General features: G+C 45.4%; 5 protein-coding genes and 1 non-coding gene across 8 annotated transcripts; 4 read left to right on the top strand and 2 right to left on the bottom strand.

The window, feature by feature from the left end:
- Window positions 1-1,964: 1,964 nt before the first annotated feature.
- On the top strand, window positions 1,965-5,192 carry LOC100845213. 3 transcript variants are annotated; one of them, XM_024461111.1, is made up of 3 exons: window positions 1,965-3,004; window positions 4,249-4,320; window positions 4,409-4,432. In XM_024461111.1, exons 1-3 carry the CDS (start codon window positions 2,072-2,074, stop codon window positions 4,415-4,417), a joined length of 1,014 nt encoding a protein of 337 aa, XP_024316879.1. In that variant the 5' UTR covers window positions 1,965-2,071; the 3' UTR covers window positions 4,418-4,432. The 3 variants fall into 3 exon arrangements, with proteins under 3 accessions (XP_024316879.1, XP_003575157.1, XP_003575156.1); XM_003575109.4 differs by having other exon boundaries at window positions 4,249-4,489; XM_003575108.4 differs by lacking the exons at window positions 4,249-4,320; window positions 4,409-4,432 and adding an exon at window positions 4,718-5,192 and having other exon boundaries at window positions 1,973-3,004.
- Window positions 5,193-6,436: 1,244 nt separating this feature from the next.
- On the bottom strand, window positions 6,437-7,103 carry LOC100845715 (molybdopterin synthase sulfur carrier subunit). The gene has a single exon (XM_003575110.4). The coding sequence runs from the start codon at window positions 7,064-7,066 to the stop codon at window positions 6,749-6,751; it is 318 nt and encodes a 105-aa protein (XP_003575158.1). The 5' UTR covers window positions 7,067-7,103; the 3' UTR covers window positions 6,437-6,748.
- Window positions 7,104-7,420: 317 nt separating this feature from the next.
- On the top strand, window positions 7,421-9,340 carry LOC100844907 (APO protein 3, mitochondrial). Its single transcript, XM_003575107.4, has 2 exons — window positions 7,421-7,911; window positions 8,011-9,340. Exons 1-2 carry the CDS (start codon window positions 7,520-7,522, stop codon window positions 8,867-8,869), a joined length of 1,251 nt encoding a protein of 416 aa, XP_003575155.1. The 5' UTR covers window positions 7,421-7,519; the 3' UTR covers window positions 8,870-9,340.
- Window positions 9,341-9,562: 222 nt separating this feature from the next.
- On the bottom strand, window positions 9,563-9,635 carry TRNAK-UUU. The gene has a single exon. It is a non-coding gene; the product is annotated as a tRNA-Lys (tRNA).
- Window positions 9,636-9,994: 359 nt separating this feature from the next.
- Window positions 9,995-10,693, top strand: LOC104584277. The gene has a single exon (XM_010238513.1). The coding sequence runs from the start codon at window positions 9,995-9,997 to the stop codon at window positions 10,691-10,693; it is 699 nt and encodes a 232-aa protein (XP_010236815.1).
- Window positions 10,694-12,910: 2,217 nt separating this feature from the next.
- Window positions 12,911-16,133, top strand: LOC100844296 (DNA-directed RNA polymerases II and V subunit 6B). The gene is made up of 6 exons (XM_003575105.4): window positions 12,911-13,065; window positions 13,575-13,608; window positions 13,700-13,869; window positions 13,952-14,003; window positions 15,674-15,741; window positions 15,827-16,133. Exons 1-6 carry the CDS (start codon window positions 13,031-13,033, stop codon window positions 15,894-15,896), a joined length of 429 nt encoding a protein of 142 aa, XP_003575153.1. The 5' UTR covers window positions 12,911-13,030; the 3' UTR covers window positions 15,897-16,133.
- The last annotated feature ends 665 nt before the right edge of the window (window positions 16,134-16,798 follow it).

Raw genomic sequence — 16,798 nt, 5'->3', positions numbered from 1 at the left:
TGTAATAAATCCAGATGGAGTAAAAGACAGTGAGTTCGAAACCTAACTTTTTTAAAATACTATCTGAAATGCCCGTGCGTTGCCACGGCCACGGCCCGTTGAGCTTGTCCACACTCCACGGAAGGCAGATGCCGTCTAGTAGGTGAATAACAGCCCGGTCATGTTGTTCCTCTTCCTGATTATGTATGCGAGTGGGACGACCCCTTGGTTGAAGACCTCCGGAAACCAGAAGCCTGCAAGACGGAGGAGCAGTATCACAAAAATCTTTGTTGCTGCGTTTTCGACTTTCTATACGGGCCATAAACCTTCTCTCACATTGCAAGATTCCATAAAAAAACCTGTAGCAGCATAAGCAAAAACAAGGTATTTAGTAAGCTAGCTAAATTCGACGCATGTATATACACCGATCAACTGAGGAAATTAAAACAGGGTATTCAGTAGCTAGCTAAATTCGATCCACAAACGATGTATCTCTCGCAATTAATGGATAGAGCTAGTAGCTAGCAGGTGCACTCTTTCTGGCAAAGTACTGATACACAAGGGCGGCCTGATTCGACGGAACCCCTCGCCCGAAAACAGACGGGACAAAGGCGGCTCGGGGTCCGGCTGGGGACGACCTCGTCGGCGCAGGTGTGAGGCGATGGCCGGATTGCCCAGATAAGGGGAGGGAACGATTCTGGGGCTCACCCGTGAGGAAGAAACAACGATAGGCAGTAGCGTGGTGGTGGACCTGGTGGTGGCGGATTGGAGGTGGGATGCAGCGGCGGCCCTGTCATTGTGTTGATGGGAGCAATGAAGGCGGCTGCCAATGATATGGTCAGTAACTGGGTGGCATCCGGCCAAGGCCGGTCCTGTGATTTTGGGGGCCTCGGCCGAACTTAAAAAACCGGATCCCTAATATAAACATCTAAATATATCCAAATATGTATGTATAGAATATGTCAAAAACTCGTCACAACACATAAATTTTTATAAATTTATCCTCTCTATGATTTTATCAAGTCATCTACTCGCTTGCTCTTTTCTCGATGCGTATTTCTTAGTCGACATGACAATCTCAAAACTTAAACCAACAATTAGAGCTAATTAAACCTATCACAAAAGGCTAGCTTTCAAATAGATCCACCCAAATAAATTTTGGTTTCAAGGCGTCAGCGATGTCTAGAGTCTAGTGTAGAATCCTCGTATAGGCCGATGTGCCAACAGTCGAATTGTCATTGTGCGCCTGCGCCGATTTGCATTTTCGTGGGTGATTGCGTTGTGCAGCGGCTTGTGCCATGCGTTCGGACTTGTAGTTTCTGTCCACCCGTAGACGTACTCCCTCCGATCCATATTAGTGGTTAAAATATTACATGTATCTAGACACTTTTTAAACATAAATACATCCATATTTGGGCAAATTTGAGAATTGAGCGGAATGAGGAGTAATTTTTTTAGGGACGCTTGTAGGCTGTAGGCATAATTTACGAAATAGGGCTAATAGGCCTATTATACATGCAACCTTAGGATCCCACAAATTTTATAAAAAATTTATCACGACGGTGATAGAAACGGTCCGTATTTTTTAGACCTCGTAATCTTTCCAACACAGCTATCATTCTCTAGCACACTGACTCTGCTTTCGTGCGGCGAGACGCGCCGGACCGGCAACCGATGGGAACCACGTGTCAGGGAGCTGTACGCGTCGCCGGCACCTGTGTCTCCGTCTTTTGGCGTCTACCGTTCAGATATTTCTAACTGGAAACTGCTCGCTGACGCGGGCCTTCCAGGAACGTGCTGCCTCTGGTTCCATGAAACGTGGGCCTGGCACAAGGCGAACCATCCAGGCCCACAGCGCAGCGAGACCATCCCGACCGAGTTCAGAAGTGATTTCGCCCACCATCACATACCACGGGCGGGCCACGTGTGCGCGCCCTCCGCCTTTTCTTCCTCCGCAACCTTTTCCTTCTCCCACTGCCAAGCCGGACCCACCCGCAGGTCTTCCCCTGCTTTAGCGTCTCTCGAGACCCTTCCCTAGTTTCCTTCCCTTCCTCCCATAGCCGCCCATAGGCAGAGCGACAGAGCCGCGGCCATGGAGGACGGCGGCTCGGATTTCAGCGACTGGGAGGTGCTCTCCGCGGCCGAAGGCGATGGAGACGTCGTCCTTGTATCCGGCGAAGGCGGCGACGTCGTCCACGACCACTTCGCCCTCGACTCCCCTCCCCCCGCCGACTTCTCCGGCGAGGATTCGTGGTCCGAGGCTGCCTCCGACAAGGATGAGGACGAAGCAGGGTTAGGGTTACTGGATAGTTTTGATTCGATTCCGCAGGAGAGGATGGATCTCATCGCTGTCGTCGATTCGAGCGCGCAACCCCAATCAGGTGCGGTTGATGTGACTGCACAGGGCTCGGTTCTTCGGGTCCCCGTGGTGTTTGATGCGGCATGCGGCGCAGAGGAGGAGGAAATTGAGGCGTTAGGCGCGGAGATAGACCATGACGAGGTGGATGCCGCGCGTAGGTGCGGCGAGTTGGATTCTGTTCCGCAAGCAGCACATCAAGCGGTGGAGGGAACTTTGGATTTGGACGCAACTGCGGTAACCGGCGAGGAATTCCAGATAGAACTGTCTGAAAATTATAGTGTGCAACTGGAAGATGGAGCAGGGGCCGATGTCAATAGAGAAAGCTCAGTTCATGAAGCTGCCGCAACAAGTGATGCAATGCATACTGCACAGGAGGAACCGGAGCAGGGGAAGGATGCTGGTGCCGCTTCGGATTGTGCTGATGAATCAGATGGTTCTTCCCCTCTGGTTGAAACCCCAGGCACCGGTGAGGGAAAGAGCAGATTAGTTGTGTGGTGGAGGCTGCCGATTAAGTTGCTGCATTACTATGCCTGGAAGGTGAGGCCCGTTTGGTCGATTTCCATTGCTGCAGCGTTCCTGGGGATAGTTGTGCTGGGGAGGAGGATGTACAGGATGAGGCGCAAGACCCAGGGTCTTCCCCAGATTAAGATTGCATTTGATGATAAGGTGAGCATTTTCCCTAATTATTTATGTTCTGTGCGTTTATGTATGCTTGAACTGGATTCAGAAACTTGATTCTGTTAGTAGTCTAATCCAGAGCACAATGAACATAGAGTCCCTACCTGCTTGTTCATCTGATTAAAATGCTTACTTTAATACAGCCAATATCCGAGTTATATTAGGGAACAATTTGCAAAGTGAATTCCTGCCTAGAATACATTGTACTTAGAGAAGAAATCCCATGTAGTCAATTGCAATTCAATCAGATTTTTTTTTATTATGATTCAAAATCAGCAGGAGAATCATGTCTTTTCAGTAAAAATGACACCTAAGCATATATCTGCAAATTTCGTCAGATTTTTGTGATCCTTTATTATTTTCATGTATTTATTTTGGAGATGTTTAGAATCTAAATAGATTATGTTGGTGAGTTTTTCACTTAATCACTTTAGATAGAACTTACTTGCTTATTCAATTTAAGATGCTAGGAGTTTAAACACGAGAGGTCAATATTGCTGTTAAACTGAACTACAACAACCTTGAAAAATCTTAATTATCTGTATTGGTGATAGAATATGCGTAAACTCCAAATGGCTCCCGGGCTACAGTATTTTTTTCTTCTAAATGTACTTATAGATGTGCATTATGTATCTGTAAAAAATTCACTATTTTCATTTGCGGGCTACATAAAAATGTCTTGTGTAGCCCACAAATGAGAAATCTTAGTTGACGAAAGTTTTCAGGTATATAATGCATCTCTACATGTACATGTGAAATTGTTTCAGGATTTTGATAATGATTTTCCTGCTTGAAATAAATACTTGCAACCATGCCGTTACCAAGCTTCTCTTCACACTTTTTATATGTCTGAACCATGTAGTACAACAGTGGGATTTAGCAATTTCATGACTTCACTACTGCCAAGTTCAATCACCTTAATTATTTCAAGCCCCACTATTGTATTATTGCTGAGCTGATGACGATATTTTATTAAGCCAAACTATTGTATTACATTGTTGATGAATGGTTGTCTAAAAAAGAATTAATAGTGAATGTAAATTTCTGGACAAAGCCACACGTATTAATAATTCCATTTTGATTCCTCCTTCAACCAGAGGCCACCAGCAGCCTGTATTTAATTCAACTGGATTTCTAGAGAATGGTTTCCATACTGGTATCACATTATTCAACTGCACACAATCTTTTCCGGATTATAGTTATAGTGATCGACACCATTTTGGATAATGCAGATCATGGTCATGGTTATTACCACGAGCACCATATGGCTCTATTTCGTGTGTACTAGATGGACCAAAAGGCTGGTAATGGTGTGAACTACCTAACATTTGGCCATGATTAGCGAAAAGTGATCTCTATAGATTATCTAATTACGCTTGATGGGATTTGAAGTTTGTTTAGTCATAGGGACTTTATGCGAAGGCAGGACTTTAAAGGATAGATATCCTTGTTGTACTTCTTCTGATGGTTTGCCAGGCAAGTTAGCAAGTGTGTCAAAATCTGCCATTAAATTGGTGAACGACTTCTGTCTTGGTGGTGCTTGTTCAGCCACATGCTGCACCTTTTTAACTACTTATCAATGGGATGTAATAAACTCCCACAATCCAGCAATTGATGGTCATCTTTTATGTCAACTTCAATTTTATATTAAAAGATTCAGCTTCTTACATGCTTTTTGTTTATTTGGTGTGAACTATACAGAGCGCCTCCCAGTTTGCAGAACGTACGGCACGTCTCAACGAGGCTTTCTTGATCGCAAAACGCGTACCTGCTTTGAGAACTTCATCTGGTGCTGCACTCCCCTGGTCAATGTTCCAAGAGAGATGAGCCAGCCTGTCCTCAGCTTTCATAAGAAGATTCCCCATTTGCATGTCAGCCGCATGGAAGTTTGATAAAAACAAAACGTAGTAAGAGCATGTCGATTGGCCTTTACATCGATGTGGATGCCTAATGTGATGTCTATAGTCTTCTTGTTTCCTTTCTTTTATTCGTGCTTGATAGGTTTAAGTCCTTGGTCAATGTAGTCCTGAACGAGTGAATGTCCCATTGCTCCAGACATGTCTATCTGTGTGAATGCTAGACTGCTCAAACGGCATTGTTTGCAAATGTGATGTGTTTTCTTATGCTTGTTCTGCCTGTACTCAGCAAAAAGCTTTTAGGTGGGTTAGTTGGTTCATGTGAATAGTGTAATTGTCTCGTTTCATGAACCAACTTTCCTTTTTGTGCTAAAGATGGTCCATGAATCACAGTAATTATGATATGCACGCATTTGTTCATGTGTAGTGAGCAAATATTTACCTGATATGATACTTGTGCAGCCACGGTCACCCAGAAGTAAATGGAGTTATGCTCGTTATTTTAAGCAGTAAACAAAATACTGCAAATTTCAGATTGAATTTGATTGATGATAACATACACGGAGATGCACATATTTGTTGGAGACAAGGGAACAAGTTTTTCTTCAAAATTCCTGTCAAAGTACAGGAATGCATGCGCTACATTTTCAAGATAGTTCCAGACCTATATCTTTGCAAGTCCAAAAATTAGCAGAGGTCATTACGCCTATATGCCTTCCTTGGAGTGCAAGTACGAATCAATACATAGGAAGCTCCAAGCGAATTTATAATGCACGCATCTTCAACTCTTTAAACACACACCTACAACTCTTTTAACCAACATTTTATTTTATTACTGTCACAACCTTAGATACGTCAGCATTCGTGCAAGGTTAATGCTGCAGTCTTCTTCACAGCATCCACTATCAAAGGCAAGGTTAATCCCTGAAAAAATCGATATCTATCCAACTGAAAATCTTCGCTGGCAACCAGGTTCCTTCCTGTTTTATGTTGTCAGGTTGAGCAAACATCATGTAGCAGAGTCATGAGAGCAGGAATCATCTTGACCAAAAATTGCTTCGGTATCTACTGGCTGGAGGTTGCTTTTATTGTACCCTGCTTTTCTCTGAACTGTGACCATGTTCTCATACTAGTTCAGTGCAAACAAATCCTTCAGTTATTCATTGTTGCCGAATAAAAAATTCCTTGAAACATATACTAGAAGTTCATTCCTTGAAAACTAGGGTGATGTCTAGTCTAGCGTCCACCGTGGAGGTCTTCTTCACGTTGTCCCACTGTTCCTTTATTTGTCCTTTACCAGCCAACACAGAAGCTATATTCAATAGAAGATGATAGCTAATTGGATTATCACCAACATTTTTCAAAATAATCTCAGTGACCCCTTTTTCTTGGTTGACAAACTATCCTTAGAACCAATAATTGTTTTAAGACTATAAGATTATAGATTTGACTTTATCAAGAGGTTTAGGATGATTGATGCCCCAATGAAGAGGTGCACATGATGATCTATCTAGGTCAGTAATGCTCGTGGACTGCAGTTGCTATTACTGGACAACCACAATTATTCCAACCCAAAAAATTGAGGATCATATTCAATTTCAGTTCCACCAACTATGAATTGATCAATCATTTGGTGGACCATATTTTCGATCGACCATGGCTAACTACCACATACAACGACTACTGAAACGAGCATGCTTTCTGCATCTTTTCAGATCGAAATACATAACGTTATTCATCAATCAACCATCGTGATGATTTGATTCGAGAACAAAGATGCCAAATGATCAGGAAGCAAAAAAAGAGACGAGCAGAGTACTTCGTACTGTAGAAGAAAGAAGACCATTCTTCGTTTTGTCACAATTTTCAGACTCGGTCAGCCGCCGCTGATGGGCGGGATGATGGCGAGCTCATCTCCGTCGGCGACGGCGGCAGACTCGGGCGCGTACTCCTCGTTGAGCGCGAGCACCATCGAGCGGCGGATCTCCTCGAGCTTCGGGAACGAGGCCAGCACCTGGCCGAGGCACGCCCCCGCGGTGCTCCCGGGCGGCACCTCGACAGAGGACTCCGCCACGCCCGTCAGGTCCCGGGCGCGGGCGAAGAATAGCACCTTCACCCTGACCGTCGCCGCCGTTTCTGCCGCCGGCACCGATCCGGTCGCGGGGTTCTCCGCGGGAGCAGCGTCTGGAAGCATGAGGGAAGGAGGAGGAAAGCTATCTCTCTCTGTCCCTCTGGGATTCGATATGAGCTGTTCGGGAAATATAATCGAGCAAGCAAAGTTTGACCAAACTACCCCTCGTCCTGACTGTTAGCACGCCGCTCGCCGGAGCTCTCCCGTGCACCCGCCCGCGTCTCGCCGCCCGTAGCTGTAGGATCCCCGCCGGAGAGAGTCGAGCCTCTGGCCATCCACTCCCGCCCGCGTGTCGACTCGACTCACGCCGCAACCCATTGGATCGCCGTCGCGGCGTCGCGTCGCGTGGGCGGCCGGCGACCTCTGTGCTCCTTCCCCGTCCCAGCAGAGGCCATACCTGCCGTTATCCGATGCTAAGACCGCCGCGTCTTAAACTTCTCTAGTACATCGCTTTTGGCTGCGCAGGCAAACGGCGGCGCGGGGTGCATCCGCAACGAGGATAAGGTGTTCGATGAAATGCCATCTGCGGGGCTTTTGGCTCGGCGACTCGTGTCTGCGAGAGCTGAACCGCTGCCGAGGTCTCTCAGTGCAGGGACAAGATGGATGCACGGCCGGGGAGAGCCGCAGGACGAGGAGTTCCCGTATGCCGATGTTCCTCGGCCCGGGAGGAAGCAGGAGCGGAAGCCGTACGTGACGCCAATGAAGGCCCTGATTCGGAGGGCCAAGGAGGAGAGGCGCGTCCGGCAGGAGAACCCATGCCGCGTGCTGGAGCACCCGCCTGGCAATGGCCTACTCGTGCCACACCTCGTGGAGGTTGCGCACCAGGTACACAGAGCAAGGGAGAGGTTCCTCGCCGGCCTCACGAGGCTCGTCAAAGGCGAGGCCGCCATGCCGGTGAAGCGATGCAGGTAAAAGAAAAGTAAAAATACCATCATTTGCTTTGCACAGCCATGGTTATGATTCAGCTCGGTGGTATCCCCAATAAGCTAATGGCGTCAAGTGATCAGGTTCTGCTCGGAGCTGCACATCGGCAATGTCGGGCACGAGATCAGGACATGCGAGGGGCCCCAGAGTGGATCGAGGAACTCCTTGCATGTGTGGCAGCCAGGGACCGTGCGGGATGTTGTGGGCTTCCCATACTGCTACCACCTGTCTGATCGCGTCGGGAAGCCCAGGGTGGTGCGCAAGGAGAAGTACGAAGTCCCAAGGCTTCCGGCGATCCTGGAGCTCTGCATCCAGGCAGGCGTCGACATAGGGCGCTACCCGACCAAACGGAGGACCAGGCCGGTCTACTCCATTGATGGCAGGATTGCAGACTTTGAGTTGGACGAAGAGGAGGAGAGCTTGGAAGCAGAGACATCACCAGAACCATCACTGTTGTCTCCAACCGGCTCTGCTTCTACTGCCGATGGCTCTGAGCAAACAGAGCAAGAGATGACGGTGAGGGAGCTTGGCTCCAGGACGCTGCAGTCCTGGCTGGACATGCGGTCCGGCGCGGCGAGGCTAATGCGGAAGTACGGGGTGGTCACCTGCGGGTACTGCCCGGACGTGCAGGTCGGGCCAAAGGGGCACAAGGTGAGGATGTGCAAGGCGAGCAAGCACCAGCAGCGGGACGGCCAGCACGCGTGGCAGGAGGCCACCGTGGACGACCTTGTCCCCCCGAACTACGTCTGGCACGTCCGCGACCCGGCTGGGGCCGGCGATGGCGCGCCGCTCGCCAACGAGCTCAAGAGGTACTACGGCAAGGCTCCGGCCGTGGTGGAGCTCTGCGTGCGCGCAGGCGCTCAGGTGCCGGCGCAGTACAAGAGCATGATGCGGCTGGACGTCGTGCCCCCCGCGCGTGACGAGTACGACCTCGTCGCCTGAGACTAGCTCAGACGGGCAGTGAGGCAGTCCCTGTGCATCGGCCACCGGACTGGTGCAGTGCAGGGGCAGCGCCTGCGTGTCAGCGTGTGCGTGCCGGTCGTCGGTTTGCCTGGCGGAGCTTGCAGCTGAACGAGTTTGAAATTGTCCAGGGTATATCAGGCCATTTCTTTAGGGCCCGCACAGAAACATGCGTATGGATGTGGGAAGCTGGAAATTGGTCATGCTGTGCAATAGCAAAATAAAAGGGTGCGAAATTGCAGACAATCTTGCTAGTGCACGAGATAACCGGAGGGATTATAAATCTGAAACATCCTCTTTGGACACAGACATTGAGGCTTGGTATTATACATTGGCGTTACATAGGCTCTAAATAGCAAGATTGAGGGTGTGTTTGGTTCCTGTCCAAAGTTTGCCCTTTCAAAATTCTAGCAACCTATATTATTTTGGTTGTCAAAGGAATCTTGCCAATCATCTTACATCTTTCTTCACAAATCTTACAATTTTTTGACCAATCATGAGTCAAGAAATTCTTGGCCAAATATTTGGCTAAGCAAATTTGGCATAGCATACATGAGCAAGAACCAAACACACCCTGACTGCTTTGACATTGGCCAAAATATATTTTCGTGTGCTCAAGATAGTATAACAAAAGCAAAAACAAAACCATCGTCGGGTAATAAAGATGGGGTTAGACGCCGTCTGTGGGACTCGAACCCACGACCACATGGTTAAAAGCCATGCGCTCTACCAACTGAGCTAAGACGGCTTGCTCGACCATTTGTTACTTATACATTTTTACCAGGACTTGTTACTGTGATCCATAATCAATGTTGTCGTGGTAGATCTAATCTGCACTATTCGATCCCAGCGAGGCATCACAAATTCACAATCGATCTATTGGAGCGTTCGTTCCTCACCTATCCACAGTGTCCAGAACGAGTTTTCACGGCCCACGATTCCACGAACAGCTTCACCGTTCGGCAGGGCCACTATGGCTACCGGTTCACCTCAGGCGCCGCCCTATCCCTTTGCGGCGCTCCGATCCTCCCCCCATTCCCCTCTTCCTCCCATCGATCTGACCGATTCAACTTCTTCCTTTCGATCCCCATCACCCGCGATCTGCTCATGGCTGCCCCACCTGACGGCAACCCTAGCGCGGCGCTCGATGCCGAGCTTATTAGCGCCCCCCTCACCAGATCTGCGAGGATGAACCTGGTCGACATCAAGGCCGAGGTCCCCGTCGTCCTCGGCCTGGATGAGGAGAACTACGACGAGTGGCAGAACTCCATGCTGGCGGTCCTCAACCGCTTCGAGGCCGCCGGCCACGTCAACGGCGAAGAGGACGAGCCCGCCCAGGACGACGGAGGGGACGGTGCCGGAGCCAACGAAGCCGAGGAGTGGCGGCGCGAGGACATGGCCATCGTGATGTGGATCTTCGGCACCATCAGCAGCCAGCTGGTCAACATCATCGCGCAGCCGGGCCTCACGGCCTACGACGCCTGGTCCGAGCTCGCCCAGATCCTCACCCCCGACAAGCCGGTGCGCGCGGCCTACCTCAAGGCCGAGTTCCGCAACACCACGCAGGGGGACATGACCGTCCTCCAGTACTGGCGCCGCCTCAAGGCGCTCGTGGATGCCCTGGCCGACGTCGGCGTCGCCATCGCGGACGACACGCTCACCTTGCACCTGATCCGCGGCGCCAGCAAGAGATACCGTGTCGTGGTGTCCATGATTCTGGCCGAGTTCCACCTCATGTCCTCCATGGGAGCCCAGTCGTACCTCATGATGGAAGAATACGAGATCAACGACACCGAAACTGAATGAAACTCTGTCAATCTGATGATATCCATCTGTTGGCAAGGAAATGAAGTTCCCATGTTATCTGTTAGGAGTACATCATCAGCTTTGATGGGCATGGCACAAAAATCACTGATGAAAGAATCATCCAAACATTTGGAGTACGATTGGTTCCCAAATCTCAAGTACTCCGTAGCCAAGATTAGGTTCCACATTTGGTTTGTTTCTTATTTCGCGTGGAGCTAGCTTCCACATGGACATGACATGGCGTCAAACAGAATGTTTCGAACTTAGGATGGTCTTTTTATGTCGTTCAATTTGCGATGATATGTAGCGCTGCACCGAGGTGACTTTGCCTGTGATTATTGTTTATCCCTGAACTATGATCTTAGATGATTTACGCTACACAGATTACTCCTCTGCTAGCTAATTGTGCTGCCACTCAAAGAGTTGGGAGCAATACTTTGTTTTCGCCAGACACCACTTAAACCTAGGATCCCTTTAATCCAAACGATTTTCATATGAATTTTGAAGAGTTATGATCTCTATGAATTTCCCCCCCTATATTTAATGTTTTATTTTGTAGGATTGAATTTCATGGGGAAAAAGTTAAGAATTCCTTTGCACTGCAATTTTACATTTTGAAGGAAAATTCCAAACCATCAAATGAGTGGACATCTTCGATTGATGACACACCTACTTCGGTGTATTCTAGAAGAAAAAATGAGTGACACTGAAATCTTATTTTCTCTATTTTTGTGTTTTAGAGATCCTATAAGCGAAAGGGGCCCTTAAGAAAAGAGAACACAAATCTCTGAAGTAGAGAATTTTTAAGAAGCTCCTGAACTAATATAAGCCCTTAATCTTATGTACTTTTCGCTTTGTGACTTTTATGAAATTTTCCTATCATTTGTAGGATTGAGTTTCATGAAAACAAATTAAGGATAACTTTGCACTACATTTTTTACATTTTGAAGGAAAAATTCAATCCATCAAATGAGTGGATATAATCAATGGATGGTACACCTACTTGTATACTCCATTCTAGAAGGGGGATAAATGAGTAGGGCACAAAAATGAGTTTAGAAAAGTAGTAATTGAGCACATGCAATCCACAGTTCCACTCATATATATGTAAAAACTGTTGACACATGAACAACTCAGAAAACCTTAATTTGCACATTAAACATGGCTTTGACGTTAACTTTGGTACAAACCTTCCATGTTAGACTTAATCCGGCCTACTTGACTATGGCGCGTGGCCAAGACCGGACGCAGCCCACGTCATTTCTTTTTTGCAGGACCCCCTCCAACTTACATCATTCTTACATTTTAACCCTACACCATAATTTCACCAAATCAGCACCGTTCTTCCCCGGTTCCATAGCCATCTCTCTCAAATCCCTAACTCTCTCCCCTCGAATCCCGAGCCCCCCCCTCCCCCCCCCCCCCTCTCAAATCAGCCTGAAAAAATATGAAGCCTAGTGATTGAATGAAATGATGAATGAAGCATTCTGCTACTTGTTTGATTTAATGAATGAAGCCTACAATTATATGTCTATCTTGTTTGAAGGAAAATCTGAAGCATATATGTAATTTGATGGTAAAACACGTATCCGACAACAACACATCTTAATAGATTGGGCGTTACATAAGATAGGTGAACACATATTAATAGCAATACAACAGTGAAACATATAACATTGAAAGTGGCGCAACTCCACAACACGGTTGTTTCGTCCTCAAGTTCTTCGTCGTGGTCGAGGAAGAGAAAAGATGCATAGACTGAGGAATGGAGTTTGAGGAGTCGGAAGAAAATAGGAAGGGGAAGGGGTTTGCAAAATGAAGAGGGACGACAAAGGCAGCCGAGACGGGTCGTCTTCCTCACGTGTGCGGCGCATCTGGTCTTGGGCATGCTGGCGTGCCACGCAGGACGGATTTAAACTAAAATCAGCTGTTGGACCAAAACAAACATGAAAGCCAAAATGTCTTGGATGCCTCACGTGTGTCGCGCATCTGGCCTTGGCCGTGCCACTTAGGGCGGATTTAGGCTAAAATCGGCCGTTTGGACCAAAATAAACATGAAACCAAAATTAATACTCCGATCAAATTAACTGAACATGAAAATTAACACACGTGGTTACTTGTGACGTGCCATTTTCAGACTTGTATTGAGGGAAAGAACCGACGCCTAGCGTTCCGCATTTGCTTTTTTGTGTGTGCAAAATTCCGACCGATATCATGACTTAAGCGTTCTTTTGTCCAGGACGCCCCCCAGTGCCCTTTGTCCCGTCTATCTCTCCATTCCTCCTGTCACCAGCGGCGGCGAAACCCTAGCGAGCGGAACCAGCGGCGGCGGGCGCCATGGCGGACGATGATTACAATGAAGTTGACATGGGGTTGGACTCTCTCTCTCTCTCTCTCTCTCGTTTCGTTTGATCACCGGGATATAAATTAGGGTTTCGATATGTATCGTCCTCTCTTCTTGGTAATATCTGGTTCCATGAAATTCGGATTTAGGTCGTTGATTTGAAATTACGCTTGGAAGTAGTGGTGATTTATTTGATTCAACAAGCGTTAGGTATGTTTAGTTTGGTTACGAAAGCACGCTGTATTGATGTTGAATTCGTACAGATTCTTACGGGCAAGGTGTGCGTTTGGTTCCCAGTTGGCAGGGCATATTTTCTTGTTGAGTTGAGTAACAACTCAGAGAAGCAGTTTGTGGATTGCAAATTGCCAGTGATCGAAGGATATGGTTTTAGGTTTTGTTCCCCATCTGATTTGAAAATTAGTTCGCCCCTGAAATTAGTATGCCCCTCAATATTAAGCTGTATCCTTCTGTCTCTTGGCATACCAACTATAGATTAGTTCGTTGAATATGAGTTACAATTCCTTATTTGTTATGCAGGTATGAGGATGAGCCCGCAGAACCTGATATTGAGGTGCAGACCCGTTGCTATTCTGATATACTTCCCCTGTTCTAAAGAGGAAAAACTTCTGGCTTCATACAACTGATGTTCTTCTGTTTAATAGGAAGGAGTTGAAGAAGATCCTGAGAACAATGAGGATGCTCCTGAAGACGTGGTAGGTGGCGAGGGTGAAGAAAAAGAACAGGAGAAGACTCCTCGTCCACGCAATACATCAAAATATATGACTAAGTATGAGCGTGCACGCATCCTGGGCACACGTGCTTTGCAGATAAGGTATACTTCTATCTGAGTACCATCCCAGCGACGCAGTCAATTATTTCATTCAACAAAGTAATGGACTATTTTGTATTTGTAGCATGAATGCTCCAGTTATGGTTGAGCTTGAGGGAGAAACAGATCCTCTTGAGGTAAAGTTATATTTTTTTGCTGCAGATACTTTTAATATAGATTTCCGTATGAATAATAGCATTTTGTTTCATTATTTTGTTAGAGTTCTCACGTTGTACTTCCCTTTCCAGGAAATTTTTGATAGTCTGTTTCAATGAAAACTGTGCCTTCTAACTAAAGGTTGACCTTGATAACCATGGAATTAGCCTTGCCATTTTCTTATTTAAGAAGCTACTTTATATCCAGCTGCAAACTTATGAATATCAATTAGAATGACCAATGGCTTTCCTATTTGAAAGATTGATATTCTGGATGCGTATTGTACTTTGGACATGTCATCTTTTAGCCCAGGAATCTACGATGTACTAATGAGTATTCAATATTGTTGGAAATATGAGTTGAACAATGTGTTTGGTAGTTGAACAATTGATATTTGATAGTGTTTGGTCTCTCAAAATTGCTGGGTCAGTGACAAGGAAAAATATGCCAGTATAAAGACTTTGGATATGCCATCTTTTAGTCTCGGCAGCTATGATGTACTAATGATCATTCGGTCCTACTAGATTATAGGAATGCTTGCCTTTTAATATTGTGTCGCATTATGCATTTTGCTACTTGGAAATATAAATACGCCAGTGATAAGGAAATGTATTTCATGAATGGCAGAGCTTCTGCCATCTTTCCCCAAAAAAAGAAAAAAAGAGAAGGAAATGTATTTCTGCAATTTATATGTGTATTAGTAATTTTGTGATCTCCTTATAAATCATATAGTTAGACGTAACAGGAGTTTTAAAAAGTCTTATCTCACTAGTATAGTTTGGTTAGTTGTTGTACACATGCACATGTAGGTACTAACTACTTTGGGTTATCGTTCGCTCCAAATTTTATGTTGTGGTTCTATCATTTAGACTTGTAAATTTGAATTTGGTACAAGGTTTGACAGTCTGATATATAACATGTGGATATATGTATGCACCTTCTCCTCTTTGGTCTGCCCCTGGGATCCCAAATGTATGCTGATGGTTGCAGTATCCTTGTTCTGGCTTATGAATGGTTCCGTACTTCCGTTGGTCTGTATTTAGAGAGTGAATAAGACGGAAGATACCTGTATAGACAGAGTGAACCAAGACTGTTAAATTCTGTAGAAATATTGCAAAGATGGAGTTTTCTAATTTCGATACTAACAGCAAATATCATTGTCGTACTGGACTCTGACAGAACCAAAACGAGAAAAAACAAGTAGTCAAATACTTCGATGCAAATTGTCTCCTTTTTCCTTGCCAAACATATGTTTGTTTTGTCTAGTTTTATAGGGTTCATGTCAGTCCCTCTATGTCATCCAAAAATTTCAGATTTTCTTGGACTTTGTTTGAACAGGAATGATAAATCCTAAATAACTAAACCTCTACCTGTTTATAGCACAAGGATATCCTCCTTGTTTATCTTCTATGGTTCTACCCTTTGAAACATGGTTTACAATTTTTGTTCTTTGTAATCAGAATGCCGTTAACCTGATTTATTCTAGTTAATAGCTTCAAAAGCATGAATGACAAGTATTTTGAGTAACAATGCATCTGTGAAGGGTAAATGAAATGAAATTTGATCTCACTTGAATATAATTCTTACAGTTGCACCCATTTTCTGTAAACTAATAACTTCTCTTTTGATTATTGTCTTTGTGCAACTTCAGATTGCCATGAAAGAACTGAGAGCACGTAAGATACCCTTCACAATCAGGCGGTACTTACCTGATGGAAGGTAAGACCAGAAGGAAAAACCAATCACCTCTCTACACTTCCTGTCATTTACTATATAGCCTCATTGTTACTTTGTGCTGAAATAGCTACGAGGACTGGGGAGTCGATGAGCTCATTGTGGAGGACTCTTGGAAACGTCAGGTTGGTGGGGGCTAAAAAGCTGGTAGACTGCTCGACATGAAAGGCTTCGTGCTGCAACTAGAGTTCTACCCTTGTAGCTGTCTACTTCATTATGTGCAAGTCTAGCAAGAAACTATGATGATGGTGTTATATTACCGTAGCATGTATTTCCTATGGCTGCATTGTGGTATGGAAACTGTATTGTCAGTTTGTATGGACGGGTGCTGGCATGTGGTTGCACCTTAATTCTGTGAATATCGTTTGGACTCAAAATTCCACTTGTTGCTTAAAAAAAAGAAAAAAAATCTTAGGATGAATCTTGCATCAGGTATGCACGGTGGATTTATAAATTGCCGTGTAGATGGCTTTAACAAGTTAAATGTTGAGTCTGACTTTCTATTACATGTATCTGTACGCTTTTTAAACATAGATACATCCATATTTGGACAAATTTAAATCACTTAATATGGGCCGGATGGAGTAGTTAAGTTTGGAGGGATCAACATGCTTCCTCCGTCCTCCCATATTAGGTGACTTTGGAGTATATTCATATTATCTTTGTTCCCAAATATAAGAGTACTCCTTCCTTCCATATTAAGTGACGAAATAATACATGTATATGGACGCTTTTTAGATATAAATACATCCATATTTGAGCAAATTTGAGTCACTTGATATGGGATGGATGGAGTACTGTATAATAGGCTCAATTAGTTGCCTTGAAATGTAATCTTTCCGTCTCTTTTTTCATAAGATTTCCAGTATGCACGAAGTTTAAAAGTTATTCCCTTTGATACTAAATTGTTGTTGTTGTTTTAAATTTGAATTTGAACTAAAACAAAGACAATAATTTAGGATCGGAGTGAGTACTGTATTCTACGATTTGAAAAAGTATGCTAGAAAGATATATATCATGACGAATTTAATACAACTGATTT

The sequence above is a fragment of the Brachypodium distachyon genome, chromosome 3 (genome assembly GCF_000005505.3).
Source record: "Brachypodium distachyon strain Bd21 chromosome 3, Brachypodium_distachyon_v3.0, whole genome shotgun sequence".
In the NCBI taxonomy this organism is placed as follows: Eukaryota; Viridiplantae; Streptophyta; class Magnoliopsida; order Poales; family Poaceae; genus Brachypodium; species Brachypodium distachyon.
The sequence above is the reverse complement of the archived record's forward strand: the minus strand, read 5'-3'. Positions and strand labels throughout refer to the sequence as shown.

What these genes read in the sequence shown, in the direction of transcription:
- LOC100844907 (XM_003575107.4), top strand. Translation starts at nt 7,520, where the DNA reads ATGCCATCTGCGGGGCTTTTGGCTCGGCGACTCGTGTCTGCGAGAGCT. An exon ending in ATGCCGGTGAAGCGATGCAG is followed by an intron (nt 7,912 to 8,010) that starts GTAAAAGAAAAG and finishes TCAAGTGATCAG; the next exon opens with GTTCTGCTCGGAGCTGCACA.
- LOC100845213 (XM_003575108.4), top strand. Translation starts at nt 2,072, where the DNA reads ATGGAGGACGGCGGCTCGGATTTCAGCGACTGGGAGGTGCTCTCCGCG. An exon ending in AGATTGCATTTGATGATAAG is followed by an intron (nt 3,005 to 4,717) that starts GTGAGCATTTTC and finishes TGAACTATACAG; the next exon opens with AGCGCCTCCCAGTTTGCAGA.
- LOC104584277 (XM_010238513.1), top strand. Translation starts at nt 9,995, where the DNA reads ATGGCTGCCCCACCTGACGGCAACCCTAGCGCGGCGCTCGATGCCGAG.
- LOC100845715 (XM_003575110.4), bottom strand. Translation starts at nt 7,066, where the DNA reads ATGCTTCCAGACGCTGCTCCCGCGGAGAACCCCGCGACCGGATCGGTG.
- LOC100844296 (XM_003575105.4), top strand. Translation starts at nt 13,031, where the DNA reads ATGGCGGACGATGATTACAATGAAGTTGACATGGG. An exon ending in TACAATGAAGTTGACATGGG is followed by an intron (nt 13,066 to 13,574) that starts GTTGGACTCTCT and finishes TTTGTTATGCAG; the next exon opens with GTATGAGGATGAGCCCGCAG. An exon ending in CGGTACTTACCTGATGGAAG is followed by an intron (nt 15,742 to 15,826) that starts GTAAGACCAGAA and finishes GTGCTGAAATAG; the next exon opens with CTACGAGGACTGGGGAGTCG.